This window comes from Anomalospiza imberbis, chromosome 10, assembly GCF_031753505.1.
Source record: "Anomalospiza imberbis isolate Cuckoo-Finch-1a 21T00152 chromosome 10, ASM3175350v1, whole genome shotgun sequence".
NCBI classification, from domain to species: Eukaryota; Metazoa; Chordata; class Aves; order Passeriformes; family Viduidae; genus Anomalospiza; species Anomalospiza imberbis.
Window position 1 is genome coordinate 1,205,217 of NC_089690.1, and position 27,360 is coordinate 1,232,576.

The following is a 27,360-nucleotide window of genomic DNA, read 5'->3' on the forward strand; positions in this document are numbered from 1 at the left end:
AGCAATTCAGTGGCAGGAAAAAGAATTGGTCAATAGTGAAAATAAAACTCTTCCAAGTGGATTAGTGCTGGGGTTGGTACTGATTTACTCCTTGGAAAGGCTGGGAAAGGTGTGAGTGGAATTCCAGTGAGGCTGTGCCCAAGGATGGGGACGTGGGATAGAGGGGCCTTGGCAGTGCTGGGACAACAGGGGGACTGCATGGCCTTCCCATGAGTGATTCCATGATTCCTTGTGTTCATTCCTGGCTCCACTCCTGGTTCCACACCTGCTTCCATACCTGGTTCCACACCTGGTTCCAATACCTGGTTCCATTCCTGGTTCCACTCCTGGTTCCACACCTGCTTCCATACCTGGTTCCATTCCTGGTTCCACTCCTGATTCCACTCCTGGTTCTACACCTGGTTCCACTCCTGGTTCCACACCTGGTTCCATTCCTGGTTCCATTCCTGATTCCACTCCTGGTTCCACACCTGGTTCCATACCTGGATCCACTCCTGGTTCCATTCCTGGCTCCATGGCTCTATGCAGGCTGTGCTCTCCCACTGCAGAGGGTTACAGGGAAAAGCAGCATTAACCCCTTGGTGTCACTGCACCTCAGTCCATTATTGCCTTTCCTTCCCAAGAGCAGCATTCCCACTTCTCCCAGCTGGGCAGGAGAGCAGGAACACCTTCTGAGCACTTCCCTGGGCTGTCCCACTGGCTCCCGAGGGAACAGCAGGACAGTGCAGGAGGGTCCCTGTCCCAGGAGTGTCCAGGTGTGAGGGATGGCACATTCCCGGTGTTCCTCTGCAGAACTCCCGGCTGCAGGGGCAGTGCCCCGGGAGTGTCCAGGTGTGAGGGATGGCACATTCCCGGTGTTCCTCTGCAGAACTCCCTGCTGCAGGGGCAGTGCCCCGGGGGTGTCCAGGTGTGAGGGATGGCACATTCCCGGTGTTCCTCTGCAGAACTCCCTGCTGCAGGGGCAGTGCCCCAGGAGTGTCCAGGTGTGAGGGATGGCACATTCCCGGTGTTTCTCGTTGCAGAACTCCCTGCTGCAGGGGCAGTGCCCCGGGAGTGTCCAGGTGTGAGGGATGGCACATTCCCGGTGTTCCTCTGCAGAACTCCCTGCTGCAGGGGCAGTGCCCCGGGAGTGTCCAGGTGTGAGGGATGGCACATTCCCGGTGTTCCTCTGCAGAACTCCCTGCTGCAGGGGCAGTGCCCCGGGAGTGTCCAGGTGTGAGGGATGGCACATTCCCGGTGTTTCTCGTTGCAGAACTCCCTGCTGCAGGGGCAGTGCCCCGGGGGTGTCCAGGTGTGAGGGATGGCACATTCCCGGTGTTCCTCTGCAGAACTCCCTGCTGCAGGGGCAGTGCCCCGGGGGTGTCCAGGTGTGAGGGATGGCACATTCCCGGTGTTCCTCTGCAGAACTCCCTGCTGCAGGGGCAGTGCCCCAGGAGTGTCCAGGTGTGAGGGATGGCACATTCCCGGTGTTTCTCGTTGCAGAACTCCCTGCTGCAGGACACGGTGCGCCGGGAGTGCGAGGAGCGCTTCGAGCTGACGGCGGCGCTGGGCCGGGCCCGGGAGCAGGTGCTGGAGCTGCGGAGGCTCAGCGGGACCCTCCCGGCCTCGCCGCGCTCGCTCCCCGCCGGGGACCTCCGCCTCTCCGGAGCCCTGGGCACGGCCAGGGCTGCCCGGGGCCCCGGCTCGGGCCGGCACGGCGGCAGCAGCGCCGGATCCCTGGATCCTCCCAAGGCCAGGGCGGCCCCGCTGAGCGAGCCCCGGGGCCGGGTCCCCGCCGGGATGAGGCACCGGCCGAGCCAGCTCTGACAGCTCCGCCTGGGAAACCGTTCCAGCCTCCGATGGAACACCTCCCGAACTCATCCATCCCTACAATTTAAAATCCAGTTACATTTTTGTTTATATTTGGTGCAATAACTTTTATCTGTCCATTAATTTATTCATGGTGTAATTAAATGCCGGGCGCATTTCAAGATGAGAAAAGTAAAAAGAGTCTCTCCAAGAGGAGTGCAAAGAGCAGCACATCTTCAGTGAGTGGGATTGAAATCAGAAATCCCCTGGATCCCAGAAGGTTTGGGTTGGAAGGGACCTTAAAGTTCATCCCATTCCAATGCTCTGGCCCTGGGTAGGGAATAATGGCCCAGCATCACAGGATCCAGGAAGGATGGGGCTGGGAGCAGCCTGGGACAGGAACTGGAGGAGCTTTGAGGTCCCTTCCAACCCAAACCAGTCTGTGATTCCATGAGTCCGTCATCTCAAACCTGGGCTCTTCTCCCTCTGTTTGTGTCCTGGAGCAGCAGCTGCAGTAAAGGGGGAGTGTGGCCAGGGAGGAGCAGCACGTAAAATAACGGGAGCAGGAACGGGATCACGGCTCTGGCACGAGGGAGTGGCCAGGTCCTGGAGGCAAACCAAGTCCAGAACAAATATTTCCCTCCTCCCCTTTCCTCCCAGAACCTGGAGCTCCTGCTGCTAAGCAATAAACAAAATATGGAAATGTCAGGGACCCTTTTTTACTGGCTTTGAAAACAATTTAATGAATCTCACTGTGTCAAGGAAAGTTTACCAAGTGTTTTCCATGGCGGGATGACAGGCAGAGCACAAAGTGCCACGGAGGACGTGGACACCTCATTACAGCCCTGAAATTTTAGGAAATCGAACTTCCTGCAGGAAGTTCTTGTAGGAGTGGTGTCAGGGACCTTGCCCTCCAGGACTCGTGGCACGAGGCAAAGCCAAACAAAGCTCCAGGGACAAACCTGTCCCTGTGGATCCTGCCCTGGTGGCCATGGGCAGCACTCCAGCCCTTCCCTTGGAGAAAACATCCCGTGGCACGTGGCTGTCCTGTCCTTCCCTGCTGGAAAGGCTTCAGTTTGCCCCTGGCAGAGCTGGGGGTGGTGCCTGCTCTGGAGGGAGCTCCTACAGCCCTGACCCTTTCCAGAAGGGATCCCCTGTGCCAGGGAGGGAAATGGGGCTCGGTGGGCTGGGGCTGATGCTCTGTGTGAGCCCCAGACACATCCCTGGTGTGGCCAAACCCCTCCTGACTGACCCTGCCAGCAGGGTGGGGCCGGGAGGATCCGTCCCTGCTCCCAGGGCACAAAGGGACAGCACAAGAGGAGCCCTGGAATCCCAGCCAGTGCCTCGGTGTGGCTCATCCTTTTCCCACCTGAAGTTGCCCAGAATGTAATGTTCTCCACAGATGATATGATGGAGAGTCCAGCCCCTGTCTGGTCCTGCTGCTCCTCCAGCAGAAACTGGGATCAGCACTGGCCGTGCACAGCTTGCCATGGATATCACTTCATTCCCACTGGGACATCACAAACCAAAGCTGGGATGATCACTAGACCTTGCTCTGAGGTGTGTGTAGGATCTGAGATCCCGACTGTGCCTTGCAGATGGAGTTTTTCTACAAAAGGAAAAATGGGACTGCAGGAAAAAGCATCTTAGTTCCTAAGCAGTGTTAAAAGTGCATGGAAATAGAAACTGATGCCATAGATCATTAAAATGTATTTATCAGAATAAAAGCATGACTGTCTTTCTTTGTACTGTGCATTTTCAATACCAAAATAAGAATAGGATAATGAAATTGGGGAAATTTCCTTTTGCAGACAACCCCCCACAGCTGCCATTTTTAGTTAGTTAAAACAGGCCCTTATTTCCATCATGAAAATTTGATGCTGAATTTTATCCTTGGTGGTTACAGGTGGTTGAGAGTGCCCTGCTGAAGGAAGAACAAACCCCAAACAGCTGTGATGGTGTGAAACACTAATCCAGGGTTTCATCCTCACAGCACAGCACAGAATTCATTGGGGTGGGATGATAAAAAGGGCACCGCCTGAGATTAATGTTGGGGGGATTTTCACCAGGAATGTGATTTGTGTGGAGCATCTGGCATTGCCCTGGGAGCTGCTCCCAGGTCATGGCCAGCTCCCATAGATTGTTCTCCTTGGCCCTCCAGGCTCTGGAGTGATCCCACCCTGCTCCACCCGGAGTGCCCTGTGGGACTCTGCTCCTGCCCAGTGAGCCAAGGGATGGGCACAGGTGCCACCAGACCTCTCAGGAGGATGGAGACCCTTCCACGGAAGGGGTTGGCCCAGGGTGTCTCTGAGGCCACTTTTCCGGGGCCCACCCTCCCCCTCTGTTCCCTGCGGTGGGATGTGGCTGAGACCAGCAGGGCTCAGGCACTGGTGCCAGGCACGGAATGAACTCAGGGTGGGAAATGTCAGGGAAAGGGGGAATAAGCCAGGGGGTCCAGATGGGAGGAAAGAGCTGACATCTGGAAAGGAAAGTCTCAGCGTGAGAGAGAGGAAAATGCCCTCCCCTGGAGCTGTGCAGCCAGGGAGGATCCCTGGGTAGTGGTGCAGCCCCTGTGCTTGAGTCATTCCAAGTGGGTGGGAAAAATCCATGGAAAATGTCCTGGCAGGAGCAGCCCTGCGCTGCAGGAGTGGCTGAACCGAGTGCCCCCCAAAGGGGATTTTCCATCTCCTGATTTATGGGATGTGGAAAGTGGTTTGGTTTGGCCTGGCACCACTCCAGGGAGCAATGCCCAGCTGGCAGTACGTGCGTGGAGCTCCGGGAAGGAGTCCTGGAAGAAATCTGGTGGGCACAGAGGAAAGGAGCCTGGAGAGCCACGGAATGCAGCAGGTTCTTCTTCCTGCTGGAGGGTCACACTCTGTCCTTCCCAAATGTCCTTCACCACCACCATCACCATTGTCACTGACTGCATTGAGTTGGAAGGCCCTTAAATCCCATCCAGTGCCACTCCAGCCATGGCAGGGACCCCTCCCACTGTCCAGCCTGGCCTTGGGCACTGCCAGGGATCCAGGGGCAGCCCCAGCTGCTCTGAGCACCCTGTGCCAGGGCCTGCCCACCGTCACAGGGAACAATTCCTAATTCCCAATATCCATCCATCCCTGCCCTCTGGCAGTGGGAGCCATTCCCTGTGTCCTGTCCCTCTCCTGACAGCCCTTTCCCCAGTCCAGGGCAGCTGAACAGCATTTCACCGGCAGCAGAAATCGGGGATGTAGCTGAATTCTGGGACTTCCCTCTGCTCCACCGCCGGTGCCGGGGGCGGGCCCTGGGAACTCGGGAATGACGGGCAGGGTGGGGCTGGCTCGGGAATCATGTCTGTCCGGAGAAGAAGCTCCTCAGGAGCCCGAGGCCGGCCCCGCTCACTGAACATTTCCATGAATCACTGGCTTTTATGGAAATCCGTTCCAGCATCCTCTCCCCAGCTGTTTCCTGTGCACTGTGCTGGCTGCAGGGCTTGTTTTAACTTTCCGGGACTGAGTGGTCATTTTAATCACCACAACGTTCTGAACAAAGAACCACGTGTGCCTTTGGGGGAAAAGTATCCAAAAAAGGATCCTCGGGAACGGCTGGGAGGCGTCAGGGCAGGATTCACGAGCCGTGGGTGTAGCCGAGCAGCAGCACGGCCTCGCTGGCTGCCAACCCCGTCCTGTTTGCTGGTGTTTGGGTTGGGGGGGTGTTTTTGTAGGTTCTTTCTAAAAATAGCCCCAGCACCTCCTTGGAGGGTGATGGAAGCAGTAGCTGCAGTTGGACGAGGCACAAATTCACCTGCTCAAGCTGGACACAGGGAGAACTCAGGTTTCTGATCTCTGGATGAAAGGCTGGTTCTGGAGACCAGGATTTTCTGTGGATTTTCTGGATTTTTCAGGATTTTCTGTGTTTATAGAAATCCACAGAAATCCTTCCCTCTGGCTGGCTCTGGGTAAGGATGTTCCAAACCTGCTGAAGATCCATCTGACAGGGAAACAGTCCCTTGTCCACAGGACTTCCACTGGGAGAGGATCCGTGTGTGTGTGCCTGACCTGGGGAATCCATGGCTGGGCAGGGCCATGCAGGAGGGCTCTGGAACCAGGGCTCAGATCCCCTCCCCAGGATCTGTGGGACATCCCCTCCCCTGGATCACAGCACAGCTCAGGGCTCGTGTCATGAGCATTTAATCCAAAGCCAGTGCCTGAAATAACAGGAGAGCAAAACACCTGGGCAGGCTCCTGGCACAGAGCAGGAGGAGATGCACAGATCCCAGAAGGCAAAACTCTCCAGGGATTCCTCTTAGCCTGACCCAGGGAAAATGATTCTGGGGCCTTAAACCTCATGATCACCACAACCCTGAGAGCAGGAGCAGGACACGGTGCTCGGGGTGTCCACAGAGCTGCGGCTGCCCCTGGACCGCCGGCAGTGCCCAAGGCCGGGTTGGCCACTGGGCTCGGAGCAGCCCGAGACAGTGGGAGGTGTCCCTGCCATGGCAGGGTGGGGCTGGGTGCGCCAGTCTCACCTGGGTTTAAAGGGCGGCTGAGGACACCGAGGACACGTCTCTCCGGCCACGCCGAGGTCGCCGCTGGCCCTGCAGAGCGCAGGGGAAGGGCGGCGGTGCTGCCTTGGTGTCCCCAGCTCTGGCACCCATCTCTGTGTCGGCTCCGCTGTTGCCGGGGAAGCCACGAGGAGCCCTGAAACAAAAAGCAGCCCCGGGGCCATCCCGTCCATTAGGGACGGCAGCCAGAGCTCCCTGCTCGGAGCCAGATGTCAAAGATAACATCTCCGCTTGTTCCTGCGGTTTCCTTGATGGCAAAGCACTGCTGAGCTCTCACCCTGCCTGGCCACGGCGTTCTGAGCATCCTGGTGGGGGAAAATAAGGAATTCTGGAGGGCTGGTTTGGGGCTGGGCTGGCCCAGGGCTCCCAGCCCGGAGAAGCTCCCGGGGGATGCCGAGGGGGAGGAAGGAGCGTGCTCCGTGCCCTTGGAGAAGGTGTTTTATTCCCTTGGAAGGGACAGGGTGACAGCTCCAGCCTCTCCCCTCCACCCTGTCCCGTTTCAGTCACTGTCACCCCACTGTGTCCTCAGACCAGGTGTCTCCTCGGCATGGGGGGGCAAACTAGGAACCATCTCCACCTGGCAGAAAGATGCTGGAAGTGTTTCCTTTCTTAGAGGTATTGAGACATAGAGAAGCCTTCAGGCCTCGAACAAAACCTTTCTCACCTTTTAAACAGGTATTGAGGCATAGAAAAGCCTTCGGGGTTTGAATAAAACCTCAGCTTCTCACCCTCTAAATCACTTTAAAACCTCACCTCAGGCTCTTGACTCTCAGCTCCTGACTGCTCCATACAAACCTGGGCTCCCAAGTCACAGGGAGTTTTGGGAAGCTGCAGCAATCCCCGAGCAGGGGTAATTAAATCTGTGAGGGCCTTTCGGGCGATTCACTTGGTTTAAGGTCGTTTTGCTGTGGATTTTCCCTCTTGGCTCCTGAGCACAGGCCCTGGGGCTGGCCAGCACCTGCAGGGCCTCAGAGGGATCAGCCTGGCCTGGAACATTCCAGGGATGGGGCAGCCACAGGCCGCGGTGAGGAACCCCCATTCCCTCTGCTTTGGGGTCACTCAGGGCTGTCCCGGAGCTGTCCCAGTCCCTGCCCACTGCTGGGGACTCTCCCACAGCCGGTGCCACCCCTGGAGACTTTGATCCACCTCCAGCTCCCGTCAGCGGGAATTGGGGTGTCCAGCCGAGGCCGTGACCCGGGGCAGGACATCTGAGCTCACCTCGGTGGCTCTCGGTGTGGCAGAGCCGAGAGCGGGCAGGCCCCGCTGGGCTCGGCAACACTTCCACCGACAGAGGGATCCCAGAACGGCAGCGGGAGCGAGGGGATCCCCGGAGTGAGGGAGTGAGGGGAGAGCCCGGGAGTGAGGGGGGAACCCGGGAGTGAGGGGAGATCCCGGGAGTGAGGGGAGAACATCGGGAGTGAGGGGAGAACCCAGGAGTGAGGGGGGAACCCGGGAGTGAGGGGAGAACCTCGGGAGTGAGGGGAGAACATCGGGAGTGAGGGGAGAACCTCGGGAGTGAGGGGAGAACCTCGGGAGTGAGGGGAGAACCTCGGGAGTGAGGGGGGAACCCGGGAGTGAGGGGAGAACCTCGGGAGTGAGGGGAGATCCCGGGAGTGAGGGGAGATCCCGGGAGTGAGGGGAGAACATCGGGAGTGAGGGGAGAACATCGGGAGTGAGGGGAGAACCTCGGGAGTGAGGGGAGAACCTCGGGAGTGAGGGGAGATCCCGGGAGTGAGGGGAGATCCCGGGAGTGAGGGGAGATCCCGGGAGTGAGGGGAGAACATCGGGAGTGAGGGGAGAACATCGGGAGTGAGGGGAGAACATCGGGAGTGAGGGGAGAACATCGGGAGTGAGGGGAGAACATCGGGAGTGAGGGGAGAACCCGGGAGTGAGGGGAGAACCTCGGGAGTGAGGGGGGAACCCGGGAGTGAGGGGAGAACATCGGGAGTGAGGGGAGATCCCGGGAGTGAGGGGAGATCCCGGGAGTGAGGGGAGAGCCCGGGAGTGAGGGGGAAGCTCGGGAGTGAGGGGAGAACCTCGGGAGTGAGGGGGGAACCTCGGGAGTGAGGGGGGAACCTCGGGAGTGAGGGGGGAACCTCGGGAGTGAGGGGGGAACCTCGGGAGTGAGGAGAGATTCCGGGAGTGAGGGGGAAGCTCGGGAGTGAGGGGAGATCCCGGGCGTGAGGGGAGATCCCGGGAGTGAGGGGAGATCCCGGGAGTGAGGGGAGAACATCGGGAGTGAGGGGAGAACCCAGGAGTGAGGGGGGAACCCGGGAGTGAGGGGAGAACCTCGGGAGTGAGGGGAGAACATCGGGAGTGAGGGGAGATCCCGGGAGTGAGGGGAGATCCCGGGAGTGAGGGGAGAACATCGGGAGTGAGGGGAGAACATCGGGAGTGAGGGGAGATCCCGGGAGTGAGGGGAGATCCCGGGAGTGAGGGGAGAACATCGGGAGTGAGGGGAGAACATCGGGAGTGAGGGGAGAACCTCGGGAGTGAGGGGAGATCCCGGGAGTGAGGGGAGATCCCGGGAGTGAGGGGAGATCCCGGGAGTGAGGGGAGAACATCGGGAGTGAGGGGAGAACATCGGGAGTGAGGGGAGAACATCGGGAGTGAGGGGAGAACATCGGGAGTGAGGGGAGAACATCGGGAGTGAGGGGAGAACCCGGGAGTGAGGGGAGAACCTCGGGAGTGAGGGGAGATCCCGGGAGTGAGGGGAGATCCCGGGAGTGAGGGGGAAGCTCGGGAGTGAGGGGAGAACCTCGGGAGTGAGGGGGGAACCTCGGGAGTGAGGGGGGAACCTCGGGAGTGAGGGGGGAACCTCGGGAGTGAGGAGAGATTCCGGGAGTGAGGGGGAAGCTCGGGAGTGAGGGGAGATCCCGGGCGTGAGGGGAGATCCCGGGAGTGAGGGGAGATCCCGGGAGTGAGGGGAGAACCTCGGGAGTGAGGGGAGAGCCCGGGAGTGAGGGGGGATCCCGGGAGTGAGGGGAGAACATCGGGAGTGAGGGGAGAACCCGGGAGTGAGGGGAGAACCTCGGGAGTGAGGGGAGAACCTCGGGAGTGAGGGGAGATCCCGGGAGTGAGGGGAGATCCCGGGAGTGAGGGGAGAACATCGGGAGTGAGGGGAGAACCCGGGAGTGAGGGGAGAACATCGGGAGTGAGGGGAGAACATCGGGAGTGAGGGGAGATCCCGGGAGTGAGAGGGGAACATCGGGAGTGAGAGGGGAACATCGGGAGTGAGGGGAGATCCCGGGAGTGAGGGGAGAACTTTGGGCGTGAGGGGAGATCCCGGGAGTGAGGGGGAAGCTCGGGAGTGAGGGGGGAACCTCGGGAGTGAGGGGGGAACCTCGGGAGTGAGGGGGGAACCTCGGGAGTGAGGAGAGATTCCGGGAGTGAGGGGGAAGCTCGGGAGTGAGGGGAGATCCCGGGCGTGAGGGGGACATGGAATCCATGGGAATGAGGTGGGGGCACAGAACCCCTGGGAATGATGAGAGCATGGAACCCCTGAGAATGAGGGGGGCACGGAATCCACGGGAATGAGGAGCACAGCACCCTCGGAGCCCCAGGGGACTGGGGAGCTGGAATGTCTCTGCAGGGTGGGGGCACAAGCTCGTTCTCTCCAGCAAACCCATCCAGAAGGAGTCTACATCCTGGGACAAAAATGGTCACTTTTGCTAAGTTTTTTCCTTCCACTGGAATATAAAGATTTTTTCTTCACGCCAGCTTTACTAACTTTTTTTTTTTTTTTAAATGGCCCTGCTGGGCTCTGACCAAGCAAGAGGAGGGGATGGAAAGCTGTTTCCTTCGTTAGGAGTGCTTTTTCCAAAGGGGGATGTGATTGCCAGCCTGGCCAGAAGGATTTGCTTCCTGCCCCAAGGACCTTGGAAGCAACAAAGAGCATGGACAGGAGAGTCACAGACTCGGCCTGGTGTGAAATCCTGGATTTTATGAGCACTTCCTGGCAGGAGCAGCAACCAGGGAAAGATTTCCTGGAAAAGGGGCCTTTATCACCTCACCTGCTGCCACTCACCTGTGGGTTTGGGGGTGACTGAAGCCTTGAGAGGGACCTGTTGGGCCAATTTCCATCAAAAATATTTTCTGATTGTTCATTTTTTCTCTTCCCAAACCATCCAAAGCTCCTGGTCCACGCTCATCCTTCCAGTATCTGTAACAAACCTGAAAGTGAAGGACAGGTGGAACGGTTTGTATGAAATGCCTTGAAACCTTGGCATCTTTTTGTTAAAAAACAGTAAAAAAATTAACAAAGTCCTTTTTTTATTTTTTTTTTTTTCAGAGAAAATGTAACTCTGAGGGTGAGCACAAGGAGAACCGGCTGGGACATTTCCCTGTCCCTGTGGCTCTCAGATGTTCAGAGCCCAGTGGCAGCTCTTGATTTCCAGCAGCGTGGCAGAGGCTGCAGCATCACCCAGGACAGGAATCCTCCAGATTTCCCAGGAAAATTGTCTCCGCTGCTGAGATATGAGCAGAGTGCAGCTTCAGGTGACTCCTGGAGGTCACCACAGGTGCTTGAAGTCCATCAGCCCTGTCAAATGATTAATTTCTGGGACTCAGCTCCATGAAAACGTCAAAATTCAGGGGTACTTCCAAGTCTCGGGGGCGACAGGCACTGTGGCGCCCTGCAGCTCCTCATGCCAAGTCCTGCAGGGCATGGGGCATTCGAGGCCCCTCAGGACTCTCAGGTGCCCTTGTGCCCCTGCTGAACCCACAGACCCCGAGGGCCAGGCTGTGCCGCCCACCTGGGATCTGCTGCCCGTCCCAGAGCTGGCACAGCCCTGCCGGGGAGGAGTTTTCCCCACCAAGAACAAACACTGAGCTGCTGCTGGGCTGCCTGGGGAGCAGGAGCTGTCCTGCTGTCCCACATCTCCTGCTGCTCAGGGAAGGGAAGCTCTGGAAGCACTGTCAGTGCTCACACAAACCAGCGCTGAGCCCTCCATGGGTCACTCCAACACAAACCCCAAACCCAAGGCAGGCAGAGGCGCTGCTCCTCCAAACCCAGGGTGTTCTCTCTGCTCTGACTATCCGAGCATTTGTGTATGCGGGAAAAAGCTCCTTCAATTTCCATAGCAACAACCACACTTTCCTGAACACCACACACAAACACAGTTGTTACAGACTGAAACACAGTGGTAACCAAGAAACAGAGACATTTTATCTTTTCCTCCCCAAAAACACTCTCCCTTTGAGCCTTTCCAGAGCAGCTGCAGAGGGGGCCCAGGTGGACAGGGATGTCCCAACCAGGAGCTCCTGCTCAGGTTTCCTCTCCTTTCTGAGGGCTGTGGAATGCCTGCCCAGCAGAGCCTGGCACTGCCCCTGTGACAGGGACCAGCCTGCAGCACCTGGGCTCTGCAGGGGAACGTTCCAGCCTCAGCCCCAGCAGGAATGGGGAGAGTAGGACAGCAAACACCTCTCACCTGCGGGCTCCAGCGCTTGGTACTACCTGAGCAGCAGCTGAAGAATCAGATCCGATTCCTCCTCTCCCCTCGCGGCTCTCCTTTCCCACAGCAGGCACAGCTCCAGCAGTGTCCCAGCAGCTCCTGCTCTCTGACAGGGGACAGCAGCAGCCCAGCGCTGGCTCACCCCACTCAACTTCAGAGAAGTCCATGACCATTTATTCCAACTGCTGTGTGGCTTCCCAGCTGCACCCCCAGGAGGACACAAACATCCAAAGCTCTCCCAATTTTCCCCTCCCAACAGCAGCACATCCACACGCCCCCGTCCCACTCAGGCACATGGGTCAAAGCCCTGGCATGTAAGAAAATCAACTTTAGTTTCCACACATTTGGCATCCAACTGCCAGTAAAAAAAAAAAAAAAAGCTTTATATTTTATTTTTTTGTAAAAATCTTTGAACACATGCAGACTAAAACCAGTGTAAGAAAGTCTCCACCATGTTTAAACAAATAACTATACTTAAATATAAGCGTCTGCAATTGACTGGTATAAAAATAATGTACGTTTTGCTTTTTTACAGAAATCCTTTCTCCAGTTCTCAGCTCAATAAACAATACTCAACTCTAATACATACAGTGAACCTGATCGTTTGCCACCTCTGGGATACTGCTAAGGTATTATGTGCAAAAGTTGGTAACAGTTTCTTTCCCACAAGAAAAAATGTCTTCTACACCTTTTAGGAAACCAGACGGGGTTGAAGCTGTTGCAGCCCTGGTGGTGCCTGGCAGTCCATGGGCTCAGTGCCCGTGCTGGCCCAGCCCCGCAGTCCGAGGGCTCGGTGCCGGCCCAGCCCCACAGTCCGAGGGCTCGGTGCCCGTGCCCAGCCCCGCAGTCCGAGGGCTCGGTGCCCGTGCCGGCCCAGCCCCGCAGTCCGAGGGCTCGGTGCCGGCCCAGCCCCGCAGTCCGAGGGCTCGGTGCCCGTGCCGGCCCAGCCCCGCAGTCCGAGGGCTCGGTGCCGGCCCAGCCCCGCAGTCCGAGGGCTCGGTGCCGGTGCCAGGGCTGGCCCGGCCCCACAGCCCGAGGGCTCAGCGGCGGTGCCGGCCGTGGCCCGAGCGGCCGCTGCCGTGGTGCTTACCACCCTTGTGGGAGCGCTCGAAGGAGCGCGAGCGCTCGCGCCGCTCCCGGTGGTGGCCGCGCTCGTGCCGGTGCTTCTTGGCCGCCTCCGAGTGCTCCCGGGACTTGCTCTGCGAGCGGGAGCGGGACTTTTTCCGCTTGTGGCCGTGTCTGCTGCTGCCCTTGAGCTCCTCGCGGCCGTGCTTGGCCTTGGCGTGGGGCGAGCCGTGGTTGTGGTGCCGCCGGGGGCTCCCGCTGTGGCTGCGCGAGCGGCTGCGCGAGCGGGAGCTGTAGGTGCCCGACAGGCTCCGCCGGTTGTTGTAGCTGCAAGAGAGAACAGTTAGAGCGTTGTCCCCACACTGGGAAAAGCAAGCAGGCATCAGCACTTAGAGCTCCCAAGGTACTGCAAGAAATCAGGCTCTGTCCCTCAGGGGTAAGTGAGGGAGGACAAGGAATGTCTTGGAACCTGCCCCATGGAAGGCTGGGGTCAGCGATGTGGGATTTAAGGTCCTTCCAACCCCAACCACTCTTGTGAGTCTTTTAGTTGAGCTAATTTGAAAATAAACAGCTCAAACTAAAAGCAGAATGCAGCATCTTTTATCCACCTTGTCAAGGGCAATCTGTCAACACCAGATCACAGACTGGGTGGTGCCTTTTTCCTTCAGTGACTTCACTGAGATCCAAGCTGGCAGCCTCCAACTTTAGACGTGAGCCTGAAGCTTCTTAGGAAACCCCTATCTAAAGCCAGCAGCTCTCCCTGCATCCCCCTCCTCCTGTACCATGAGAGGGGCAGAGCCCTGAAGAGCCAGGCACTGCACCAGGGAGCACTGACACAAGGATTCTGCACACCTGGGGCACTTCTCTCTCCTTGCAAGGGCACTGTGCTCCCAGAGACTGCTCTCCCTTGTAATGGGATCCTTGTGAAGACTAACACCAGCCCAGAACAGACCCCTCAGGTACAGCGCAGTTAGGACAGGCTAATTTTACAGCCTGAACTCTCAAGAGCAGCTGCACACCCAGCACCGAGAGCCCCAAGTGAAGCCAAGCCTCCCCCTCCCTTTTGCCGGCGGGCACTCAGGAGCGCCCCTGAGGCCAGCAGCCCGAGGGGCCCAGCCCCACTCACTGCCTGCGGGGGCTGTGGGAGCGCGAGCGGGACTTTGTCCGGGAGCGGGAGCGGCTGGCGCTTCGGCTGCTGCGGCTCCTCTTGCTCTCCTTCCTCAGCCTGCAGGGCACAAACCAAACTGCTCAGGCACTGACACAGCGCAGGAGCTCGGCACTGCAGCTGAAGCGTTTGTACTCAAGTGTTCTCTCAGCAGGAGAGTTTTACCTACCCGTTGTAAGGGCTCTTGGAGGTTTGCTGCCTCTCTTCTGGCTCTTTTTTGATGGTTTTGGTATTCACAGACGCTGGAGATTTCTCCTCTGCTTTTACTTCTCTTGGGGAAGCTAAGAATTAGATTTCAATTCAAAATCAGTTCTTTATTCATCCTTTGACATAAACACACTGTACATCACTCAGGCACCTTGACCAGGACTTGCACTAAGTGCAGATATGAACTCTACATCTATTATTTCATCCCATCTTCTCCACTTATATTCACTCCTGAATGGGATATTTGTGGGGAAACCCTCTGTCCATGAAGGAGGAACAGAACTGGGACCTTCAGAGCACACAGCCATGCTCACCTGGGGCCAAAAGGTACAAAAGAGAAGCTGCCCTTGTGCCCCACAATACAGAACATGTTACCTTGGCTTTTATTTCCAATGTTATAGAAAGGATTAAGCCTGCCCAGCAAAATTAGGTTCCATCTTTACAATAATGGCACGAATATAAATGAGTAACAAATAAAATTATCCAGTTAATATGTCAGTCTGTCTCTACAGACAGTTGGTGCAGCCCAGAGATGGATTCACCTTTCATGGAAGGGCTATTAAGCCCACCAGAGCTCCCGCTTTCAAACTCTTCCAACCTCGGCTCCCTCCTTGCAGAAAACACTTCCCTTGTTCTGTCAGAAATTCACACTGCCCAGCCCAAAGACCTCTGAACACTCAGGACTCCTCAGGAGAAACCATGAGAGTTCAGACAGACTGGCCAGTAAAAAATACATGTTCCATTTAATTCCCTCTGATGCCAAGGCAGTGCTGGGCCTCTCCCTCCTCCCCTTCCTGCCCACCACCTGTCTGCCCTCACTGCACCAAACAGTCGCCAAGCACATTAGAACAACCAGGGAAGGAATTTTCAGATACCTGCTGCAAAACAGGCCATGAAGGCTATAGCAGCACCCCCAAATTAAATCCAAAAAGCCTCTCTTCAGATCACAGAACACACAGCAACTCCTGCTTCATTATGTCATTCTCATAAGGGTGCATACTGTTAATGGATCACTCTCTTACCTGGGGAAATGTGGAACAAAGCATCTCCTTTCTAATCTGGTTTCAAGGCTTTGAGACTGGTTTTAAAATCTACATTTTTAAAAAAACGAAGAAGGTTTTTCTGTTCAGAAAACAGACTTACATGGCTTAGATGCAGGAGAAAAGCCACCCAGTGTTGAGAGTGCTGGAGTTCCATCTGGATTTAAACCTTTTGCTTTCAGTTTCGCCTCCTGTAGTGCCATTTTCCTCTTTTCTACTTCTTTATCCAGAAATTCGTAATTGGGCTGTGGAGGTACCAACCAGGTAAGAAGATGACCTAATGTAATTAATATTTTATCTCATCTCTGAAAAATACTGAGTTGGCTTTTAATGGTCTGTCCAGTAATGTAACTTCCAGAATTTGTTCTCTCCTTAGAGCTGCCCTTCCCATTAGTACATCTGTATTAGGCATTCCCAAACTTTTCTGACAACCATAACTCAGCTCAGTCTGCACTGAGCATCAAGCAGCAAACCCCAACATGTCAAACTCACCTTCTTTCTGGTATAAAGCTTCAGAGTTGTTAAGCAGATCTCCTGAATCTCCTCTTCCGTGGTGCCAAAGAGCAGGAACCAGTGGGGACGGGTAGGCAGCGGGATCTGAAAATCAAACAAGGAGAAGCTCAGTGGAGATTTCAGGGCAGGTTTTTTTGAAGTATTCCCATGAATTTCCTTGAAAGCAGAGCAGCAGCACTGCAAGGCAGAGCTCAGTGCAGGCAGGGCTCACCTGCAGGGCTCTAGCAGCGAGGTAAATGCACGCACACGCGATGGTCTCCGGCTGGAAGCGAACAAACACGTTCGTCCGGAGGCTGTCGTTCATGTAATTCCTGAGAAAACAAAGCAGCACAGGTTGGAACTCCAGTTTGCTTTTCTTCTAGAGGATAACAATACTGGAGACTCAATTGACTTTATTATTTTTTCTGTTGTTACATTAAACGTGTGATTTCTTTCAGGTTGTGCTGGATGTTTACATGTGTCACTCTGTGACAGTCTGCAGCACTGCCACTGTTTTAAACCCCAAGGCAATAACGTGTAGCAGTAAATCCAAGCAGTGTGGAACAGCCACTTCCCAGCTGAAGTTACCCTGGGACGTGGCCACTGAGTTACAATTTAACAAGTACTTTGCATCCGTCCAGCTGATTGTCTTAAACACCAATGGGTTTGTATTTAAAGATCAATGTAGAACTCAAGAGCCATCAGGAGAGCAAGGTGCATTTTCAACCTACCATTATCCAGAGGCTACGTGCAACCTGCAGAGTTCATAAAACTCTGAGTGCATTTAAATTCTGTGTGCTTTGAGTCTCTTTAACTTCATCCAGGGAGACGCGCCCCATTTGCTCACTGAGTGTTGGAAAAGATCAGTGAGTCAGAACTGGGCCCTGATGTCCTGAGCTGCTGCTGCTGCACAGGGCTGGCACTGCCAGTAACACGTGCCCAGAGATGGGGTGAGCAGCACAGCTCCTTGGGTTTCTAAATTCCCAGCATGGGAGAGAGAACAGCAGTCAGTCAGTGAGGACTCTACACCCCCATGCCCAGCCTGGCTGCTAAGTGAACATGCTGCATGCACTGTCACCCTCTGATTAACTCAAGTTTAAATGCTAAATCAATCAAAGAAACGCTGGCAGAATGGTCCCCCATGTGTCCTTTAACATACAGCAGGTAGGCAACAAAGACATTGAGAAACAGTTGTAACAGTTACTTCTAGAACCAAATATACAAATCCTGGCGCCAGGACAGAACTAGGAGGTGCTGCCCGCTGGCTTTGGGTGACGGCAGTGAACTCGCTGAGGCTTGCACTGGCTTGGCTGGAGAGAAGGGCAGCCAAAGCAGCCATCCCCAGGTCATGGGCTGAGGTGCAGAGGGCAGAGCTCTATGACTTACCAGCAGGGACTACCCTTCAATCAAAGAGTAGAAAAAAGAACAAAGTTAAATTGAGTTCTCCGTCACTATGCTGGAATCAAGCCATGAAAATAGTAAGCAGAAACAAGCACCACGAGATTGTCCAAATGTGTTTAGGTGGTGACTTACATCTCATTGCTTTGCATAGGGATCAGCAGGCTTGTTATTTCTGCTACTATTTTCCTGGCTAGGAAAAGAATGGAAAATAGCAACTTACCAGGCTGTCTGTACCAGGGTTTGATTACGTTCACATTCTAGGACTTGTAAATACATAACAATGATCTGAGGAATAAGGAGGGGGGGGAAGAAAAAAGAGACTCAGTTTCTACGCAAAGCAGGAGTACGGAAGTACATATATACATATGTAAAACTGCAATCAGAAAGTATGCCCAAACAATGGGAGCTCCTTCTCTCCAAGCACACACTCTCATGTCAGCCCACCACATTCAGACAATTCTTTATTTCACTACTTTTCTGGTATTTTTCAAACCAGCCACCTTTACCCTTTCCCAGAGAAGTGACTTTTTTCACAGTCAATATGACTGTTTGCCCAAGTACTCTGGCAAAAGCTTTAATAACTACAGGGGAATAAAGAGAAGAATACAGGTCACTCTGACACCTGTGTTTCTTGTTCCACAGCTCCCAGTGATGCACCAAGGCAGAGTAAGCATTACAATCACATTATTATTGAGAACTCACCTTATGAGGATGCTTGACATGAACACAAAATCCCAACTCCTTCAGTACCCTTCTTTCTGCTTTGATTACTTGATTTTTGGTGTTTATGTAGTTCTGATCAAGTATCAGGGGGCTTGGAGTCCTATAGTTTGCAAGAAATAAAATCAAAACTGTTTTGCATATCCAAAAATAACGGCAACTCTGTTTTCCCTTCCAACCAACTAATGGCAACAGAAACCGGTTTTCAACTCCTGCAAGCAAGTTTAAGCATTAATCTTGTGCTGTCCAAGTTTATCTAAACTAGTTTAGTCACTGCTTTTGGCTAGCTACAGATTAGATGGCTGAGATAAAAAAAATAACCTTCTGCTCCTGTGTGTGCAAACTGCACTGCTCCAGCTGCTGGAAGGAGTTGGCTTGATGGGGGCACTCCCAAGAACTTTTTCTCTCCGTGGCAGAGGTGGCAGGAGTCCTTTGCCAGGCAGGATTTCAAAGCAGAAGTAAGCCAGAGCAGGGTTCTCACTGGCATTAAAGTAGCACCTTGTGCTCTAGAAATTGCAGTTTCCTATGCACTGAAGAGCAGCTGTTTGACCCTTCAGAGAAGCCAGCCCTGCCCTGTGACATGTGAAAGGCTGAGTGAAGCACAGAATTAACCTGGGACAGGGGCACGGATCTGCCTGGGACTCTGGGCCTGCTCCCCTCTCCAGGGGTACCAGGGATGATCCTGCTGATAGCTGCATTTGCAAAACAACAGCTCACTTCAGAGAGATTCAAACTCCAGCACTGTCAATCCTAATTCCTCCCAAATCCAACCCCTGAACTGTCCAGAGCATGTTTCATCACAAAAACCTTCTGTACACTTGATGCACAAGTGTCACACTCCATTGCATATTTGCTGCGTCCGTGCTCAGACTTGACCTTTCAACATTCCACATGGGATATTTTAATCCACTTCCTCCTGAAGACAGACCAGCTTTTTCCCTGTAATATGCCTCACACATTCCATGTGCTTTCCAAAGCAGAGTAATGTTTTTTCAACTCGTTATGCTCCAATAAACCACGGTCTGTGTACACGATACACCCCAAGCACTGGTGACAAATTTATTTTACATTACCTTCAAAAGAAAAAGAAGTAATGCAAAGTGGATTCAAAATACAGCTTTTGTTGTATCAGACAAAACATTTCACTATCAACTTGCAAATTCCATGAGTGGATCTCACTTCTCTTCCCTGACAGGTCCCAGAACACAAAAAATACTCAAAAAACCAAGGTTCCCACCCCAGGAAGAAAGGGTCGATTTAATGACAAGGCTGGAAAAATCCAGTTTATGCCACGACCTCTGCAGTCACCTGGACAGGCACCGATGGCCATGGGCAGAGGACACCACAACCTTCTCTAATGAAAGCACCTTGTTGTACCACCATGCACCTGAAGCATGAGCTGTCCCTGCCCTTCCCAAGGGGCTCAGATGCAGCTCCCAGCTCTGGAATGGAAAACTGCAGCTTCCTGGTGCCAGGCTGCACCTGCAATTCAAGTACTGTCTCATCATATAAAATGCCAGGTTTTCCATGTTCCAGCAGAGTAACTTCTCTACTTAAGTGTTACTCTCACTCATCAGGGCAAGTTCACAGAGTTTTTCATTTCAGCTACTCTAAATAAACCCAAAATCGGGAGATTTTTTTCTTTTGCTTATGGTTGGCTGCTTTTCTTTTCTCCCCATAAATTAACTGAAAATGAAAAGCTTTTCAAGCCTCTTTAGGATAATTACTTCAGTGAGGAGCTGACTGTGTCCACCACTTCAGCACCACAGAGACAGGCTGAACAGTGCTCTGGAGTGGGACAGTGGACCAAGCAAGCTGAGCTCCTCCCGTCAGTGAAGCTGATTCACTTCCAACTCATTCCCATCAATTTTACTGGTGTTGAAAACATTTCCTTCAGTGCTGCTCTCCACTACTTCATCTCCAGATCACTGGCATTAACAGGATCTGCAGAGCAGGACCCAGAGGAGTTCAGCTGTCCAGGCTGTTTGTCAGCAGAAAGCTTCATCACAGGTGGGAGATCTCGGGCTACACACTTAGGACAGCCATGACTTCCAGTCTATTAACACAATCTCCAGTGGGACTGCTCAGATCATCCACCACCCCGCCTTCCACATGTCCCTGCGTTTCCTGAGAGCTCTGGCAGAAGTTAAGGTGACTCCAAGTGCAGCAGCACAGATGGGAGCCTTTACTGTATTTTAAGTTTTCACTGTCCTTGCACAGGGCCATGGGATCAGCACCAACAGTTCACATTTGGCCCAGGTTCCACAGCACAGGAACAGGAAACCCAACCTGCCAAGCGTGCTTTGCTTTTCTCTGCTGTCCCACATTGCTTTGGTCACAAGTCCTACAGCCCTAAGGAAGCCATGAAAGCCATCAGTTTATCCAGACAGGACTTCCAGACAAATACAGCCTTTTATCCACTCATGGAAAAATCTGCAGGAGACTTAAGTGTTTTACTGCACCTTATTACTGGCACAGGTCAGGTTGTCCACTGCATTGATTCACCAAATTAATACTGTTGCCATAAACTCTGCAATGTTGGCAAACAATTATTTACAAGTTAGGAACTTCAGAGATTCCCCTTTGAAAAACTTCTTTGTTTTCTACTACGAAAAAAGAGGAACTTTGCCAGTGCATTTGCTGCACTTAATTCTCAGTCCAAGAATTATCTTAGGGGCAAGTAACAAACTAGAGAAAGAGAATTTATAAGCTTATATATGAAATATAAGCTTCAAACCCTGTATAGCCAAGGAGTGTTACAAGTTCCTACTTGGAATCTGCTCGTAGAGAACAGCACTGGAGCTCCAGGCAAAACTTCATCTTTAAGAACAGAGCACACAGTGGCCCCTCTGGGAAATCAATCCAACACTTAAAATGCAAAACTTCATCGGGATTTAGATTGTGTAACGACCCAGAAGATTAATACACACCGTAATGTGTTTGTAACAATAAATAAATTACAAATACCTTTTTTAAAAACCACTCTGACAAATGAGACCTAAGTTCTCCACACAGCTGCAGTTTCATTTGGTGCAATATTAAACTCTGATGCCTTTGGCATGACTAATACTCGGAGGAACAGTGCCCTGCGTGGAGTTTTGTTCCTAATGAGCAAAGCACTCGTGACAAGTACAGCAGAGCACCAGCACCCCATTTCAAGGAGCAGAAATCTGCTCTGCTGGTCAGTACAAGAGCAGCAGTTCTCTGCTTGTCCCCGGGATCACAACCACAAGCAGCACAGGTTTGCAGGCAGTCTGAAGGCACTAAGGCCGTGTGTCATTATTGCACCCCACTGCAGGGCCCCTGAGTGAGGAACGGCTGACTGAGCACCTCAAAGCACCATGTGAGATTACAGCACCACACGAGTCACATTTCCAGTCTCAGGACCTTCTGCAGCTTTCAGGCACAGTTAAAGGAAATGAAATCAGCTTCAAACTACATTCTACAAGTTAAACAACAGTTGCACTTTGCTCAGAACAGAGAGGTTTTGGCACACAGTTATTTCAAAAGCAATTTTTCCATAGTACGAGCTTTTCTCCATGCACACAAACATTTTTACATGCAGTTCTACATCACATATGCTCGTCAAAGATCCCAAAGAGATTATGCTTGTCCAAAACACTTATTTAGCTTTTTCTTACTTCTCAGCATTAGAAATACCACCTCGGTTGACCACATGTCTCATAAAAAGACAATTCCAATGCAATTCCCAGTTCTGCAAACAGGTACATAGAAGGGACTGCTTACATCATAATTGATAAAAATGTACAAATTCAAGACTTCCGTACCCTTGTTTTACTGTGAATTCAAGCTGCAATTATACAGAGCCAGAAAGTGGAACTAAGAACCCAAAACTGGTTAAGAAAGAAAGCAAAGCCTACCCAAACTACCCCAAATTCGTGTGCAGGTTAAGAGCTTCAGTTAACAGAAATGCTAGACTAAAAAAGAAAGTACAGCAGCCTGTTTCAGTTCTGGGTTGTGTGTGAGAGACTAACTACAGCCTAAGTGTTAGCTTCAGTAAAAAATAAAAAAAAAAAACAAAGGTCAAGCTAGTATTCTAAAAACCTGGACAGCAAAGAAAAAAGCTTATAACAAGATACAGGAGTTCTTCCAAATGGTTCACCAGCGGCCAACCTGTTAGTCCCCCGATTCCAGTGACCTATGCTCAGAGCACTGGCTTCTCCTTGGGGATTTTCGATACTTCACTCACTGTTGCCATGACGACAGCTTCATCTTTATGTACCACTCCACATCACCCAGGCTTTGGTAAATGTAGCTGGTCGCTGTATAGTCGGTTGCAAGGGAAAAAAGAGTTGAAGTTAATAACGTGTACAGGTGATGGAATTGTCAGCTTGTAAAAAGTACAGAAAAACGTTTACATCCTGCTTGCTAAAAAAAAAAAAAAGGGGGGGGAGGGGGTGTGCAAGTCTGAATGTCAGACTGCAGCATTTTTAAGGTTAATTTCATGCAGATTCACTCAGAATCGCAGAGCAACAATACCCATTTCTCCCGAAAATAATGGGTAGCAGTGCACGATTTCTCTGGACATGATGCACTTTAGGCACCACGTAACATGCACAAGCTGGGATTTGGAACAGGCTAGCTGGAAAGATTTAAATTCACAGGTTAAGTTCAGTTTCTCTGATCCTTCACACAGCACAAAGAAACAACTAATTTGTATTCTCGTTGCAAAGAAAAGCAAGGCATATGATTAATTAACCTTCAGTGCCTGGACGGAAGCCAGAACGCTACTAATCACTGAGCCTGCTGCAGCAATTCCAATAACCAGACTGCCTTCATAACTGGGGAACACAATCCCACTGAATTCACACCTGGCCTATCTTCACACAGCCCTCTCAGGGCCATCGGGGAGAACAGCTTTAAAGGCCACACAGAACAAAGCTAAACTCCACAGTGTAACACCAACTCTTCCTTCTTGGATCTAGAACTAACTAGGCCAGCACCATCAGGAGGCAGTCAAAGCCAAAGCTCCGGCTTCAACAGAAGCATGACCAGGATAAAGACACCAACAAACAGCCGGCTTCCCTAAGAAATTTCTACTCTGTCTCTCAGAAAAGCTTGCACAACACGAGTTTAAATTCCTGCTGTCACCTGGTGACACAGGGAAGGGAAATAAAGTGCGCATTCAACACTGCAGCTGAAAATAAAATCCTTTTGTAACTACAGAGTACCTGAAACTTCAAGCAATCAGGCACCAGAAGCAAAGCTGAAGTCTCCAATCCCAGACTGTGACACTGCTGCCCGACAGAATTAAGGAGATTTTGTGTTTAACAGCAGCCTAGTGAACTCTTTCCCTTCAATCACGCCTTCTTCCTTTCAATGCACCGGTTATCTGCTTCACACACAAAGAGCAGCACCGGGCAGCCAGAACCGGGACAGCTCTACCCCCGTGCACACGGCCAGGTGAGCCCCCACTCCACCTGCACAAGCGCACCAGAACAACGCCGCTCTCCCTTTCTGCACCTAAGAATGCCTTCAGCCTCCCACACTCAATTACACGTTCCTCACCACTACAGCTGCAAGCACTGCAGGCCAAACCAGGCCTGTTTTCAGCTACTTCCTAAGATGGCTTTTTCTACAAGGCAACCTTGTCACCACTGAAAGTTCAGCTTCTTCTGAACAGGTACTTTCTTAACATCACAACCACACTTGGACAGCCACAGATTAACGAGAAAAAAACCATCAGGACTGCTAAGTATGGTTAGAAAACTGGCGAATACACGGCAACTCACTAAGTGACTACACACACCTAAGTCTACCTTACAATAACTACGAGATACCAAAAAATCAACAGACCTGAAACTACAACCACGGTCCTAAAACTGGAACCAATACTTGCCAATCATAACTCGTAGCTAAATCAACAACGAAAACGAGTCTACCAAGTGAAGAAAAGCAGAGGCAGCCGAGATTGCACTGCACTGCCTACACAGCAGCCAAAGGGCACTCCCTTCTCAATTTTAGGTCGTTGAACTTAGCCTGGAAAAACACTGTGAATTGAGAACTGCAGCGTACATTAGTGGTAACAGGTGCTTATGCTCATAACGAAGCTGATCTTACCTTTTTGCTCTTAACTGCCGCAAGTGATGGAACACGTTGATCACGTCCCTTATCCGGCGAGGCGCCTCTTCGATTTTGGACGCGAGATTGATGCAGGCCATAGCAACAATCTGAAAAGAAGCCCCGTTTCCGTTAAGCAAACAATTTTCAACCCAGATAAAGTGAGAATTACGTAACTAAGAAGCAAATCCGCCAGGCTCGAAGAGAGCGGCCTGCGTGGCGCGCGGCCGCCCCAGCCGCCCTCTCCCGGTGCCCCCGGGGCCGCGCTCACCTCGAAGCTGTGCTTGACGAAGGACTTGGAGTAGAAGAACCGATGGAACAGCACCTGCCCCGTCGCCATGGCCACCTGTGAGGGCAGAGCAGGAGGAGGGAGAAGGAGCCGAGTCAGCGCCCTGGCCCGGCCGCCGCCATTTTGTGCGAGGCACCGCCGCCCCCCCCCGCGCCGCCTCACGCCCTTCCCGCCGCCACAATGGCGGCGCCCGCCCTTCCCTTCCCTTCCCTTCCCTTCCCTTCCCTTCCCTTCCCTTCCCTCCCTGCCTGCCCCCCTGGGAGCCCCGGCGAGCGCCCACCTGCGGCAGCCGCAGCAGGATGCCTGCCGCCTGGATGAGCTCGCAGCCCAGGATGCGCAGGTCGGTCTCGCACTGCAGGTCCAGCCCGTCCTGCATGGAGGGGGTGGGCGAGAGCCGCTCCTCGGGGATCAGCGAGTGGTCGATGGTCAGCGACACCTCGGAGTAGAGCCGGTCGCCGATGAGGATGCCCGGAGCGGCGGCAGGAGGAGGCGGCGGGGCGGGGGCGGCGGGCGCGGCGGGGCCCGGGTGCGCGGCGGCCATGGCGGCGGAGCGGGCGCGGGGTCCGGCTCCGCTCCCGGCGGCGGCCGCGCGCCGACTGCGCGGCCCCGCGCGTGACGCACGCGCCAGCGCCGCGCGCGCGGGGGGCGGCGGGAAAAAAGAGTCCGCGGGACACGCCCCGGGAGCGGGGACCGGGAATGCGGGAATGCGGGAATCGGAACAGCACCGGGAACGGGACGGGAATGCGGGAATCCGGGAACCGGAACAGCACCGGGAACGGGAACCGGGAATGCGGGAACCGGAACAGCAGCGGGAGCGGGAACCGGGAATGCGGGAATGCGGGAACCGGAACAGCAGCGGGAGCGGGACAGGAATGCTGGAATGCGGGAATCCGGGAACCGGTACAACACCGGGAGCGGGAACCGGGAACGGGAATGCGGGAACCGGGAACAGGATGGGAATGCGGGAACCGGAACAGCACCGGGAACGGGAATCGGGAACGGGAATGCGGGAATGCGGGAACCGGAACAGCACCGGGAGCGGGGACCGGGAACGGGAATGCGGGAATGCGGGAACCGGAACAGCACTGGGAACGGGACGGGAATGCGGGAATGCGGGAACCGGAACAGCAGCGGGAGCGGGGACCGGGAACGGGACGGGAATGCGGGAACCGGAACAGCACCGGGAGCGGGAATCGGGAACGGGAATGCGGGAATGCGGGAACCGGAACAGCAGCGGGAGGAGGAACCGGGAACGGGACAGGGATCGGGAGCTGGTGTAGGCCAGCGCAGAATAACCAGGGAGCGGGAATGGTGCTGGGTTGTTATAAACGCCAATCACTCGGTTTTGAAAATTGTAAAAGTTTAATAATAATAAAATGGCTATAAAAATAGTAATACAATTAGAGTAATGAAAATTTAGAGTTAGGACAATTACAAGACAATAAAAAGCAAAGAATTACGGACGTCCGGATGCTCTCGGGCACTTAAGCCCGATAAGCATGCCTTGTGAAAAAAGGAATAATCTTTAAAAGCAGTAGCCCGTTGCATATTCATACATCTCATACATGATGCATAAATTCCTTGCAAATTAAGAAATTTTCTGGTTTTTGTCAACTTCTTCCCCTTAATCCTGGTGGTTCCATAAAGACGGAGAGAAGGTGGAAGAATGTTTGTCTTTTCCGATAAGGAGGCAGTAATTCTTTATGGGCCCCCATCATTGCCATCTCTGTGTGAAGAGTTTCTTCATTATCTCATCTCTTGCTTGAGCTAGTAGAAAAAAAAACCCATATACATAGGTTCTATTTTAACTACAAAACTACATTTACCATACTATTAAAATGTTAATACAGCACTTCCAATCGATATAACATAACACATATAGTATTCAATTTAATACTTGCGAAAGCCAATCATAAAACGTGCATTTTTCACATGGATAAAGCTGGAAAAGCACAGAGTCACCGCAGGAGCTGGGGCTGGAAAGGATCCTCCAGGGTGACTCCAGTCCAGCCCCTGCCATGGGCGGAGACACGGTGCAGAATAGAGCTAAAAACACAGAAAAAGCGCATAGCTGGTCAGCCAGGGCTCGGGGCCTGGGTGCAGGCCCCGTCTTAGAGGTTTTGGCGCTCGGAATGTGTCACGGAGGGAAAAAGACCCAAAAACTTCCATAAAACTAACGTGATTGCGGGGTAGCATTTGCTGCTACAAAGGTGGGCTGCGCCTTTCCCGACTGGAAGCGTCCAGCGGAAAGCTGCCCTCCAGCTTCATTTACTAAGGAAAAACGAAACAGAAATGATCCAGCTCCAGCAGCTTTAACCGTTGCAGGTGATGAATTCGCCACACGTGAGGAAACATTCCCGCACGGCGACGCGCGCGGAAGAGCACAGCGGCCGCGCACGCCGCTGCCCCCGCACACCGCGCTCCCGGGACGCCGCCCTGGCGGCGGCGGCGGCGGCGGCAGTGTGTGCGCGCTCCCCGCAGGGCCCGCATGTCGCGACATCCCCCCGCTGTCGCGACCACGCGGGACGCGGCCGCGGGGACAGCCCCGGCGGGTGCGTCACTGCTGGGAAGGGCCGCAGCACATCCCGCGCCGCGCCGCGCGCCCCGGATCCCTCCGCGCCCGTGACCGCACGCGCGCGCCGCCCGCCACAGCCCGCCCCGCCCCGCCCCCCGGCAGCCGCGGCTCCTGATTGGCTCGCTGGGTTTGAGTGGCAGCGGCGCCCGAGGGGCCGTGCCCGCCATGTTGTGCGGGGAGCGGGCGGCGGCCCTGCCTTGCCCGGGCCCGCGGGGTCCCTCGGGCGCAGAATGCCAGGTGTTGGGAAAAACCTCCAGCATAGAATCCACGAATGGCGGATCCCCACGTTGGTACCAGCTCGGAGCACCCAGTGCCACGTGAAGCTCTTCCCGGGACACCTCCAGGGATGGGCGCTCCAACCCTCCCTGGGCAGTTCCACCCTGAGCCTGCCCTGGCCCAGCCCGAGGCCGTTCCCTCTCCTCCTGTCCCCGTTCCCTGGAGCACAGCCCGACCCCCCGGCTGTCCCCTCCTGGCCGGAGCTCTGCAGAGCCACAAGGGCCCCCCGAGCTCATTTTCTCCAGGCCGAGCCCCTTCCCAGCTCCCT

General features: G+C 53.9%; 2 protein-coding genes and 2 long non-coding RNA genes across 7 annotated transcripts in view; 1 reads left to right on the forward strand and 3 right to left on the reverse strand.

Annotated features, from left to right (window-relative positions):
- LEKR1 (leucine, glutamate and lysine rich 1) overlaps positions 1-3,526 on the forward strand; it is a 36,165-nt gene extending 32,639 nt beyond the window's left edge. Inside the window, exon 12 of one of the 2 annotated variants that reach the window (XM_068200148.1) lies at positions 1,483-3,526. In XM_068200148.1, the coding sequence (XP_068056249.1) occupies positions 1,483-1,806 (324 nt within the window). In that variant the 3' untranslated portion in view covers positions 1,807-3,526. Of the gene's footprint in view, positions 1-868; positions 929-1,482 lie in introns of those variants that run through there. The other variant, XM_068200149.1, reaches the window with a different exon arrangement.
- Positions 62-857, reverse strand: LOC137479679 (uncharacterized). Its single transcript, XR_011002431.1, has 2 exons — positions 303-857; positions 62-265 (listed from the first exon to the last, which is right to left on the reverse strand). It is a non-coding gene; the product is annotated as an uncharacterized lncRNA (long non-coding RNA).
- LOC137479678 (uncharacterized) lies at positions 1,910-10,497 on the reverse strand. Of its 3 annotated transcripts, XR_011002430.1 has the most exons (3): positions 10,356-10,485; positions 5,569-6,919; positions 1,910-5,306 (listed from the first exon to the last, which is right to left on the reverse strand). It is a non-coding gene; the product is annotated as an uncharacterized lncRNA (long non-coding RNA). The 3 variants fall into 3 exon arrangements; XR_011002429.1 differs by having other exon boundaries at positions 1,910-6,633; positions 10,356-10,497; XR_011002428.1 differs by having other exon boundaries at positions 1,910-6,919.
- Positions 10,498-12,786: 2,289 nt separating this feature from the next.
- CCNL1 (cyclin L1) lies at positions 12,787-24,836 on the reverse strand. Its single transcript, XM_068200150.1, has 11 exons — positions 24,522-24,836; positions 24,224-24,298; positions 23,953-24,062; positions 17,854-17,974; positions 17,372-17,436; positions 15,983-16,082; positions 15,751-15,855; positions 15,362-15,503; positions 14,181-14,292; positions 13,973-14,071; positions 12,787-13,173 (listed from the first exon to the last, which is right to left on the reverse strand). The coding sequence occupies exons 1-11, from the start codon at positions 24,780-24,782 to the stop codon at positions 12,822-12,824; spliced, it is 1,542 nt and encodes a 513-aa protein (XP_068056251.1). The 5' UTR covers positions 24,783-24,836; the 3' UTR covers positions 12,787-12,821.
- Positions 24,837-27,360: the final 2,524 nt, after the last annotated feature.